A 12,949-nucleotide genomic window follows, 5' to 3' on the forward strand; every position below is an offset into this window, starting at 1 on the left:
TATAACTGTGGCTTTTGCACACATTTGCAAAAATGTAATCGAGCCATGAAAAAGACTCTTTTTATTCATTATTTTTTTCTATAATAGAAGATTCTCTTCTTTACTTTTTGTTTGTTCGTTGGAATAGAGTTTGAAAAATCAAGGCTTTGTGAAGAGTCCGGCTTTCTTTGACCTATGTCTCCTACCTTTTTTTAACCTGATTTTTCCTATAGAATTGTTTCTTGGTTTTGTTTAAGCTATCCTCTGATATTGATTTTCTTTCTCATGACCTTGTGTGTAGCTGAAACCCCAGGCGGCTCGTCATACCTGGCCTATTGATTGGGGTGGGATCTCACCAGCCTTTTGCCAAGGCTAGCTATAATCTTCCTGATTTCTACCACCCAAGTAGCTGAGATATATAGTCATGAGTCACCATGCCTGGCTGGCTCTTCCATTCTTGATGTCCATGAAGCCCTGTCCAAATAATCACCTCAACAGCATTATGTTCAGATTGTGTTCAATTTGGTTTCAGGGAATGGATTTTTAACCTTAAAAAACAAATACATAATGCTGGTTTGTGAATAAAAAGGAGTTGATAATTCCATGTTGGCCAGCACAAACAACTGTCACTATGCGTTTTTGTCAAGCACCTTGACCTCTATGACCTTGTCACAAGAGACAGAATCTTTCAATGTATCTAGTTAGTTCCAACCCTGCACACTTTCTTTTCAAAATGCTCTCAAGGTCCTCCTTTTCCTGCCCTTGGTCCCTTTTGAGATAGCAAGGTTTGGTTTCCAGTTTTCTGCAATTTCTGCAAGAAAGTAACGAATAAGCGTGATTTTTGTTAGAGGAACTCCGTGACATTGGAATCTCTGCATGTGGTTTTGAAGTTTCCTTTCTGAACTTCATACATTACATTTGCCCTTCCATTTTATCCCCCCTGTGCCCCCCCCCACACACATACTGTCTTTCAGAAGTTTTGAGTTCCTTGTTAATATTCCACGGGGATTTCTCTAGCTTTTCTCGTTTGCTTTGTTGAATGCGTAGGGGTAAATACTCAGCAGGTTGAATGTCAAATCAGGCACACACTTCCATTAGCTCCATCAGCATTTCCCATTGGGTTCTCCTGGCAGAACTCTGGGAAAGGTCCTACCTTTGAGCTTCCTGAGCATTACCAGCAGGATGACAGAAAGCAGCCACAGACTTGCAGCTCTTTCAAGGATGGGGGTTATAACCCTTCATTCAAGTTAATGCTTGTTGATGTTATAACTTTTCTTTTGAAGTTGACCCTCTTGGCCTCCTCCCTTATGCAGCCATGCGTCATCCCCATCAGTAGAGGATTTGTAAAATTGTGTTTTGCTCTGGTGTAAAACATGAAATTGCCTATAGATGGGGGGGAGGAAGAATCAGCGTTTATGTAAGGACCTAGAGACCTCTGCTGGTTAAGTGATTTACTGAGTGTTTTGTTTATTTGAGGGTTTTTTGTTGTGGTGTATAGCTTTATGATTGAGAAGATAAGATACCCAGCTTGGCTTCAACACCAGCAATTTCTTTTTGAATTGCATTATGCACTATTTTGCATCTTATAGAGTGATAAGTCAGCTAAGAGATATACATTATAAATAATCAAATGCGGGTACCAACTCTATTAAGTTTATATAGATACAGAAAGGCTTGTGAGCAGAAAGCTTCTAGATAATGTACTTATCACTGGAGTTAACAGAAGAATTGTGCTTAATGTGGTAAGACTTGATATTTATGAAGAATTTCTGCTGGCCCTGAGGCTTGAACTCAGGCCTAAGTGCTTTCCCTGAGCTTTGTGTTCAAGACGATGGTTCTACCACTGGAGCCACAACTCCACTTTTGGCTTTGATTTTGAGTAGACTATTCAAGGTAAGAGTCTCACAGACTTTCCCTGCCCAGCCTGACTTCTTCAAACCATGATTCTCAGATCTGTTTCCTGAGTAGCTAAGATTACAGGCAAGAGCCACCCGTGCCCGGTTTATGAAGACTTTTTAAACACATGTGTTATTCTGGCCTTTATATTCACTGACACTAGGAAAGGAAGAACAGGGCTGTGACTTTACTGGAAGCACAAAGAGTGTGGTAGAATGTGAACAGTAGGGAAATGTTTAGCAGTGCACATGTGAGAATTGAGTGATGTTTGAATTGTGTTATAAGCTGTGCGTACAACTGGATTTTCTGAGAAGTGTGGCAAAAAAACATATGTGGAGTCATTCAAGAATAACTCCTGCTTCTGGGTCATGCTTCCTGTGAATACTATTCTGTTCCTGTGGGCTCAATCAATAATACACAACAATGATAGCCTGAAGAAAACAGCCCCAGAGTACACCTATATGACCCATGGCAGTGAGATGTGCTCGTCAGGAAGAAGATTAACTACTCTAACAAAAGAGATCCTCTGGAAGCTCATTTTTTTCCTGTACTCTCTCATTCCTTTCTTATGTGATCATCTGTCCCAAAACAATCCAGTGTATCAGGGACCCTAGAGCCCCACAAGGTCATTCAAGGTCCCAAACTAGCCAACCTGTGCTTTCATCATCCCTCCATCCAAAGTGGCTTCGCTTCTTACAATATTCCCATCGGTGAGAAGTGGCCAAAAGAACCCAGTGCAAATATCTTGCAGGAAATAGCCCAGAAGTTTCCCTTTTTTACTTTTACTTCCACACATATACATTTAGCATACATTTACTCCATAGTCACCTCTTGATATAGGAAGATTTGGAAAAGTACATAAGGCTGAGAATGCCCAGGCACTGAGTTCAAGTCCTACAACCAACCCCAACCAGTAAACAAACAAATAAAACTTAAGGGAGTGAGACAGCTGGTTTTGACTTATAGAGAATGGATATTTTATTCATTCTGCCTTGAAAAAGACCAATAATATGAATCCTAAACAGAAGAAGTAAATTTCCCCTGAACCTCCTCTGCTCAGTCATGTTCTTTATACAACATGTAAAAAAAAGCCACTTCAGTAAAAACTATTTTGTCCTTTGCATTCCAATCGCTAAAAACAAAACAAAACAACAACAAAAAACCAGATGAAGTCCCAGTGGGAGGTAGAAATGGAAAGGGTAAAGAAGGGTAAACATGGTTGAAATAATTAATATATTTATGCTAAAATAAAACAATGAAACTTGTTGAAATTGCTTTATGAAGGGAAGGGGGATGACGGAGTGTGATTTAGAGGGGCTGAACTTGGTCAGCGTGCATTATATGCTCATATGGAAATAATACAATAAACTCCCAGTGCTACTAACACACACAAATGAAAATGTAAAAAACAAAATTCAGATTGAATGTACTAAATCTGTGCCTTTTCTTTGCTTTTTAAACTGCTACAGCTCAACCTAGTTGGATTCAAAAAATAAATGATATCCATGTAGCCATGGAAGAAAGTGTCTTTTGGGAATGTAAAGCAAACGGGAGGCCCAAGCCTTCATACAGGTGGCTGAAAAATGGAGAACCATTGTTCACGCGGGTAAGCAAAGTACTGGTAATTGTGTTTTAATATGGATTCTAATGCTTCCTGTGGCCTTGTTGCTATGGAAACAGGAAACCCATGTGTTGTTTCCAAAATAATAAGCAACTAAAAGCCATTAACAGTGGAAAAAGTGAAACAGAGTACAATTGATAGAGATTATATAGAAATCTAATTGTCCATCAATGTTTACTTAAACTTCTGTTGGCTTCACAGATTACCATGTCTGACTTTCTAATGGGAAAATTGCCTAGGTCTTGCTACAAGAGTGATAGTGCTATGACACAAGAACAAGATATACAGAAAAGGCCTCTGAATATGGCTGGAGGAAGTCCTTAGAATGAGGAAAAGTGGTGTCCAATGTACTTTTCCTTCTTGTATTTTCCTATGAACCTTGCCATGTTCCTTCCACTCCAGATTGAGAACTACTTTGCCTGCTCAGATTTCTTCCCCATACAGAACACTCAGGAATGCATGAGTGCCTGCTTTGGGCAGCAGGATGAGAATGGGGACTGATCCTTCAGGCTGGCCCCTGCCTCAGTTTCCATTTTTTCTCCTTGGAAGGCTCCCTCAGCCCATCATTACTCTCAATAAATAAGCCAAATTCAAGTTCCGAGTGTAAGTTGCCATTTTCCTACCTTAGGGTTACATGGATGTCCAGAGTTAACCATAGTCTAGTAACATGTCCACTCAAATAATTCCAATCCCACAACAAACAGAAGCCTAATGCTTATGTGTACATATATGTGCATGCCTGTACCTTGTATATATATATATATATATATATATATATATATGCACAAACACGTGTATACACATATCTACATATATTCTACATGTTCATAGATACATGTTTATACAGATTCATAATAGAAAACATAGAAAAGAGGAGATCCTCTTGGATACTTCTGGAAATGGATTGCAAATTGCATGTCTTTCCTTGCTTTGGTAGTAGTACATGCTAACAACCAACAAGGGGACAATCCTTGAGATGACAAATAGGACACACCTCTCACACCACCTCATGTGTGTTCCCTAGGGTCTGAAATGCCAATCCTACCATTAATAGTAATAATTATGGGAACAGTGAAGAATCAGTGTCAGCCTCTCTGTTAATCTTTAATTGATATATAAAAGTTCCCTTTGCTTGATCCCAGAAGATTATAATTACCGTTACTGTCGTCTCAAAGGGTTACTTCATCATAATTTTAGTGCTCTAAATTCTCAGCTATAAATGTGGTTCTATTTTCACCCTTCTTCTAGTTAAACTTTTCTACAGAGCATTTTCATCTGAATGTCACTGAGAACACAAGAGAATCCTATGATTGAAATTCCATTTACCAACGGATATACTTGTTTCACTTAGCATCTAATCTGTTCAGTTGGCAGAGAAATAAATCATGCTATATAAATTGCTTACATGGTGGCTATTTCGTCTCATTAAGCCCCACCCATCCAATATAATATACAGCAAAGTTCCCTGAAGATCTTAGCTGGAGACAGTCATTGTTTTCATACCCCTCTTTTCCTTTCACAGGATAGAATTCAGATTGAGCAAGGGACCCTCAACATAACAATAGTGAATCTCTCCGATGCTGGCATGTACCAGTGCGTGGCAGAAAATAAACACGGGGTGATCTTTACCAACGCAGAACTCAGTGTCATAGGTGAGTCTTGATTCAGGAATGAAAAATAAATAAATAAGTAAATAGCCCTTTGCACTCACTAAAGTTCACAAGTGCTTTGCCAAGCATAAATATTCAAACCAAGAGAAAGTGTAAACAAAATCTTTGGGCTAGAAGCTATTGCTTGAGAAACAAGTAATAGAGTCTACAAGCAGCAAGAAGAGATCACTTTCTAAATCAGCCCTTTTCTGAGACTTACAATGAATAACACAGTTCCCAGGACGCTCATTTTTATTCCTCTATCGACCACACATCCAAATTGAACAAAGTTGCTGAACTGCTTGGGAGTCTCAAGTGATTGTTCTGACTTGGTGCTAACTCTAGCTTGCGAGGCATAAAGAGCTGACGTGGACTGGAGAGGCTTCGTTGAACAGCTGACACAGTGAACCGGCTCCTCCATGCCTGAATCTTTCAGACTATGCGCTAATGGTCTACCCTCTATACAAGTCCTAGTTCGCCTTCTTTCCCTCCCCTTAGCCTTCCTCCACAAGCTACGCCATGCTTAGTCCTGCCTGCAGTGCAGGACTAAAAGCAAGATTGAAGGATAGAGTAGGAACTCAATAAAGACCGAAAGAGTGAGGAGTTTTAAGTAGACTTGAAAGCTTCTATTGTTCCCTGATATGGATTACTGACCAAAGTGAGTATCTAGTTGAGCACACATAGAAAGTAAGTTGATAAATCTGTAGGCAACAGAAGACAATCTAAACTATCACAGAAAGTTCTACTAGTTTCAGAAAAAGGAAAAGGAAAATAAAATCCAAAAACACTGCACTGGGGACTTGTTTATTTCCCCCCCCCCCGAAATTATAAGCTACTCAGGATCTTAATTTAAAGTCAACCCCCAGCAGAAAAATCTCTGAGACTTTTATCTTCCATTAACCACTCCCCCCAAAAAAATGAAAATGGAAGTGTGACTATGCAAGAATATTATTTTCTTCCACAAGACATTTTACTGTTTACGGTAGAGAAATAATTGACTAGTTAGGGTTAAATAACAATTTATTATTAACGCTGTTAGATTCCTGATGAGGTTACATTGAGACAGGGAAAAAAATGGAAACAGGATGCTCTCAATAAAGAAGAGAAATAGGATGTGTTCCAGCCAATGATCACATATTAGGATCGCTGAATGCTGGAGTGGAGATTCTAGGGATGCCAGTTCATAAGCTAGATAATAGCCCTACAGTTGTGAATAGAGATAATTATGAAACATATTTAATAACCTTTTCTCTTGGAATCATTTTATGTGTTCTGTCTTGAGTATTTAATACATATGTAACGTATCTAAAATTAATGGATTGAAATGGCTAGAGAATTAACCTAGGTGCTAGGTGATTTACTCACTGTGTGGGACAGATGTCTTAGAAACCCTGTCCTGTTGAGGTCAGTTTATTAAGAGGTGTGATTAAGGCTCTATCAAATAGAAATGTCCCTGTTTATAACTGTGTGATTATAACTGATCATTTATTATTTCCCAGGGCAACTTCTCCCTATCGTTTTTCATTCTTTCTTTCCTGTAGTAAGCTATTAGAAGTGAAATTCACTTGGCGGTCATCATGGCATGGGCTCTTTCAGGGCACTTTTCCCTGGGAGAGGACCATCAGTCCATCCTCCCCTCTGTCCACTCCTGAAGCTGTATTGGAACTCATATGAAAAATTTGACTCTTCTGTCAATACTTTTAAAAAATAGTGATAGCTAAGTGAGGTATTTCACTGATAAATACGAATCATCTTTGCCAGGCATCAGTGGCTCATATCTGTAATCCCAGCTACTCAAGAAGTTGCCATCTGAGGATCAGAGTTCAAAGCCAGCCCAGGCAGGAAATTCTCTTGAGCCTCTTATCACAAATAAGTACCAGAAAGACCAGAAGTAGAGCTGTGACTCAAATGGTAGAGCTCTACCCTGGAGCACATAAAAGTTCAGGGACAGCACTCAGGCTCAGAGTTCAAGCTCTAGGACTACCATGCAGAAAAATACAGAAACAGAAAAGTAACCGTTTTATATAATATTTTTCTCCTGTTTAAGTATTTGTGTCCAGTAAGTTCAATATTTATGTTGCTGACGGAATTGTTGATTGAATTGCCAAGTTTGAAATCTCTGGTGATAATAAAGCAAGTTTATGCTGCATCTACAGTTATGGGATAGAGTTAGAGGATATCTAAATTATCAAAAAGGAGAATCTGAAGCAAGGATTTTGATACCTACAATCACTGAAGGAGCACTATCCTGGTCAAGATTGAAGCAAAAATTCAGATAGCTATAATCACTGAATGAGTGTCTTCTAGGAGAACTCTATAAGAGAAAGCAGAATTGACACACACATTGGAGCTTAGCATGGGGAGAAATTCTGATAAATGAAGCCTAGTTTAGATCTAATAGAAAATGAAAATAGTTGAAACATCAATTATCCCTAAGAGTTATTTTTACCTTGAGGGAAGGAGACTGGCCTTATTAAAATACCAGTGCCATCCTTGGGCTCCCCTTTGGTGTGGGGCAGCTAAGAGAACTAGCAAAAGCCAGGTGCTGGTGGCTCTGGTGACTCATGCCTGTCATCCTAGCTAGTGATCTGAGGACCACAGGTCAAAGCCAGCTGGGCAGGAAAGTCTATGAGACTCCAATTAGCCACCAGAAAACTGGAAGTGGTGCTATAGCTCAAAGTGGTACAGCACTGGCCTTGAACAAAACGAGTTCAGGGAGAGTGCCCAGGCCCTAAATTCAAGTCCCATAACCAACAACAACAAAAAAACTAGGACAAGCTAAGAGGTTGGGAGGAGGATAGGACAGGGCAAACCTTTGTAAAGTCAACTTCCCAGCTGGAGGTGGCACATACCTAGCTTTCTCTGTAACTAGGACCAGAAAATAGAATCTAAGTGAAATTCCAATAGCATTCTAGCCACAGGACAATTTCTTTTGTGAACCATGAGCCTTGGTTACCTTGTCCAGTTTATCATAACTAGTTTGGTATCATTTCAAAATGGACTCATCATCCCTAAGAGCTAGTAGCTGTCTGTTCCATGGTTGGGCTTTCCAAGGACTATGTATGAAACAGAAGTTGTTTCTTTTCTAGACTTCTTTTTCTTTTTCCTTTGTAAGTCAAAGAACATAAGACAACAACAGATAGCCAAACAAAAAATAGAAAAAAAATACATAAAAACATAAAATATATCCAGGCATCAATGGTTCATGCCTGTAATTCCAGCTACTTACCAGGCTGAAACTTGAGGATGATAGTTCAAAGCCAACCCAGGCAGAAAAATCCATAAGACTCTTATCTCCCATTAACCACCAGAAAACCAAAAGTAATGTTGTGGCTTAAAGTGGGAAAGCATTAACCTTAAGCACAAGAGCTCAGGGATAGTGCTGAGGCCCTGAGTTCAAGCCCCACAACTAACAAAAGGAAAAAAAACAATCCATAAAGTACATTAAGAGGTACCTTGTGCTTCTTCAACGTATGTGTGTCTTGTGTGCAGTTTATGATTAAACATATCTGTCTGTCAAACCTCATCATTTCTTCATGAGCAGTCCCCTCTCTCTTAGCTTTTTGAGTTCATACGTAAATGTTATCTATCACTCCTCTACTGAGCATTAGCTCAGCAGTCTTTGTTTTTTTTCCTGTCTGTCGCTGAGTCTTTAGCCCTCAGTCTTTCCAAATCCCTCTCTCCTGGATAGTCTCCCTGGCTTTGTACAGTCACCACTGCTCTGTGGGTCCTGAGGAAAGTTTCCTGTCCTGTTGATAAAGGACATGTGCCTCTGGCAGGTCACTCCAAATAGTATCGAGTAACTGCTGCTCCAATTAAAGCCAAGTACAGGCTTGAGCAGCTATCCAGTTAATTTGGCATTTATCCAGATGATTGGCTCCCAAATTAGAAAACCATTACGGGTAAACTAAAAGTTATTTCAGAGGGACTTTTCCAAATACCCATCTGGATGTAAGTCAGATTTCTCCTGAGCCAGATTACAAAATAATCAAACATTCCCCAGCATGCTTAGCACAGAATGAAAGGACAAATGCCTTTCTTCTTATCTAGATGAAGTAATCAGGGCAGAAACTGTACTTAAATTGTCCTGAAAGGGAGAGTGTGATGCTTGGATCTCATGTTCAAATTTGATTACCTTTAGCAAATTAGTGAGTCTTACTGTGATAAAAACTAAGAGATGACCCATGAAAACCTTTTGCAAACCTGCAAGTGTTTATAGCAATGTAGCAACTCTTGGATATTGTTTGCTACTGTCCAAACTGGTGGATAGTTCATTTCTCCATCATCTACCTACCCCATTTCTTTTTTTATTTTTTATTGTAATTAATAAAACAATTACATGATATTTGCCAGATAGAAGGTGCATTAATTCACATACATTGATACCTTTCACATGTCTTGGTACCCATTACCCTCCCCCCACCCCACCCCCACCCGTCTTGATTTTCTCCCCTTCCCTATCAAATTTCAAATAACCAAATACAAATAAATTCAATATATCAGATGACAAAGTGAGATACTGTAACAATATGAGATACCCAAGGGACAGCAAAGGAGATGAGAGACAACATAGTACATTAAGGACAACAATCATTCGTTATATAGCTTTTGTTTCAATATCCTGGAGGTCCTTTCAATTAGCTTCATACTATATGGCCTTATGTATCAAGATTCTGCTCTATTGCAGATCTCTGCTAGTAGAGCCCAAGGTTTCTACTGATTATGACGAATGAGGGAGACCATTGAGCCTAAGTTCCTTTGAGTCTGGCTTACTTCACTTAATATGATTTTTTCTAAGTCTTTCCATTTCCTACTAAATGGGGCGATGTCATTCTTTCTAACAGCAGCATAGAATTCCATTGTGTACAAATACCACAACTTGTTGATCCACTCATCAACTGAGGGACATCTAGGTTGGTTCCATATCTTTGCTATGGTGAATAGTGCTGCAATGAACATTGTTGTGCTAGTGGATTTAGTATGCCCTTGTTTCTGGATGGTGGGGTAAATGCCAAGTAGTGGAATTGCTGGGTCATAGGGGAGTTCTATGTTTAGCCTTTTGAGGCACTGACACACTGCTTCCATAGTGGTTGAAGGAGTTTGCACTCCCACCACAGTTACCTACCCCATTTCTGTAATTACCAAATTTTACTGTAGGCTGTGACCAACTGGCCAGCCATTACAAGTCATGACGGTATATGCTCTATGTTAGCTAATTCAATCTGTGTGTCTGATGGGCATTTATTCCCTGTCTGTCTCCTGACCAGTACAAATGTGTGAACGTCCAGAACAGGGGATCACATCCAAAGGTTGTTGAGTTTTCGCAAGTCACAATGATCCAATTTTACTTCTTCATCAGAATCACATAACTTGTGTAAACCCAGATTGCTGGCCTCCATCCTTTTGGATTTCTGATTTAGTCACTCAGAGCTGAGACCTGAGAGATTCCATTTGTAGAAGTTGGTGCTGTTGCTGGCCCAAGACCATGTCTTGTAAACCTCTTTATGACACCCTACAGATTCACTTCTGTTCATTCAGCAAACATTTCTATTGGATAGCAAAGCAACTCATCAGCAAACAGGACATTGGAATTATAGGGACTTCTTTCCTAACCAACAACATTAGATTTGTATTAAAGGTTTAGGGCCTGTGCCAAATAAAATAAAATAAAATAATGCTATTCATTTAGACTGCTATAAGAAGGTCATTGCAATTACAGATTTAAAAGGTATATATTGTCTTGTGTTCATAAAGCCAGGATGGATCAAAGGAGGTTAACAAGGCTTTTAGCAGCTGAAGCTCTACTTCAGGCCTTATGTGGGAATGACTTTTTTTAATCAGCATGTTAATTATTGTGTAAGAGGGGATTTTAAGATGTTTTCCTTGGAATAAGAAAGAGTTTTTACCCATATTTATGTAATTAATTTTTGGCTCATAAATGTTCCATTAAAAAAAAAGGGAAAGGCTATGCCTGATCTTTCTTGTTGGCAGAGAAAGCAATAAGATCTTGAAATGGCGCTTGTGCCCAAAAGTATTTGGCAGGTTCCACAGAGCCTGCAATGCCAACTTCAAGAAGGTGTTTCCTCTCCACACTAGGATATACGACTCAGCAATAAAAAGAAGCTGTCGACACACACAACGACTTGGCTAGATCTCAAGAGCATTTTGCTCAGCAGAAAAAAAAAATCCTCTAAGGTTATACACTATATGAGGATAAATAGATATAGATGGATATAGATATGTACACACATCCAAATCTATGTTATATATATGCACATATACATATTTGTGTATATACATAGATGTGTATGTATGTGCATAGACATGTATATATACTCAGACACATATATGCATGGGCATGTGTAGATGAAACCAAACTATACAGATAAAGAGGTTGGTGGTTCCCAGGGTATAGGGATTAGGTGGGTAGGCAGGAAAGAGCAAAACATTGCTATGTATCAGGAGGATCTCTGTGGCACATTATTGATCTTGACCGCAGGGCTGCTTAATAAATTTACATATGTAAATAAGTGACACAAACCAATCCACCTGCCTTTTACCCGTGGTCACCTTCCTTCTGTTGATAGTATGGTGATTTGGGAGAAACTGGACGGAGGCCTCTCCAGATTATTCCTACAGATCTATAAGTAGTTCGAAATTGGTAATTTTTTTGTCAAATAAAGATGTGCTTTTCTGACTATTGAGAAAATTAAGGGCAGACAAGTCCCTGGACGCCAGTGCTGAGAGCTGTGAGGTCCTGGAAACCACAGTGGGGCAGGAGAGGTAAAGACTTAATCTGGGCCAAAAATTATACTAAGTACTTGATGTACAACATGTGTATTCTATCAGATAATTCCCCAAACATCCAAGCAACTGTGAACATTATGGTTTTGTTCTTTCTGCTCTATAGTAGCTCACCCAAAGAAACATGAGCACATAAATGCAATCAATGGCTCTAATCGAAGAATTATTAGAGGCTCAGGAAACAAGGCACTGAGTGAATTCAATCAAGTCAGAGTGTGGGTGTTAGGAACTTGAAAACAGATGCTTCCTACTGTCCCTTGAAGGCAAAATATCAAGTCCTTCCAAGCTCTACTCAGTATCCCCTAATGCTTATTATTCCTATTTAGAAGGGAAGATTTTAGAACAGTCACTCCAAAAATGAAGAGACTGCTCTACCTCCAGACTTCTCCATATCTAATAATAAATTTGGATTTTTATCATCTGATAGTAGCATTATCTCCTCAGTGGTGGGGAGATTTGAATTCATGCGTTCACTCTAGGCTTTCTTTAAAAAATAAAACATTGAGGTAATATCCAAAAGATAAGAAAAGTTAAAATAAGATGAAATTCTAAACTTCCAAAACATCCAAACTTAATCGTCTCTATGTGCTGGGATGTTCCTAGCCTGCTGGCATAGGCCAGCAATAATAGGATGTATGTAGAGACTTAAAGAGTTATCTGTCTCTCTCCAGTTATGTAGTAAAACATGCCGTCTTGTTTTCCAGTGATTATTTTACTATCTCTGGAGAAACTAAGTCAGACACAAATACAACTTCTGTTTTAAGAGTTGTACTGTCACGTATGTGAGATGGCCCTTTTAGCAAGTGACAGAGTCATTTAATTCCCAACTGTGGAAGGCTCATAATTATAAACCCAGCCACTGAGGAAGCTGAGATCTTAAGAATCACTATTCTAACACAGACCAAGCAGACAAATGCAAGAGACTCATACTTCCAATTTACCAATAAAAATCCAAAATTGACGGAGTTGCTCTAGTGCTACAGCATTAGCTGTAAAAGGA

General features: G+C 39.2%; 1 protein-coding gene across 1 annotated transcript in view; it reads left to right on the forward strand.

Annotated features, from left to right (window-relative positions):
- The window catches only part of Cntn4 (contactin 4), a 723,524-nt gene that overhangs the window by 587,942 nt on the left and 122,633 nt on the right, over positions 1–12,949 (forward strand). The window contains exons 11-12 of the mRNA XM_090323973.1: positions 3,345–3,481; positions 5,019–5,148. Coding sequence (XP_090180099.1) covers positions 3,345–3,481; positions 5,019–5,148 — 267 coding nt within the window. The remainder of the gene's footprint in view (positions 1–3,344; positions 3,482–5,018; positions 5,149–12,949) is intronic.

Source organism: Megascapheus bottae, chromosome 33, assembly GCF_031878675.1.
Source record: "Megascapheus bottae isolate mThoBot1 chromosome 33, mThoBot2.hap1, whole genome shotgun sequence".
In the NCBI taxonomy this organism is placed as follows: Eukaryota; Metazoa; Chordata; class Mammalia; order Rodentia; family Geomyidae; genus Megascapheus; species Megascapheus bottae.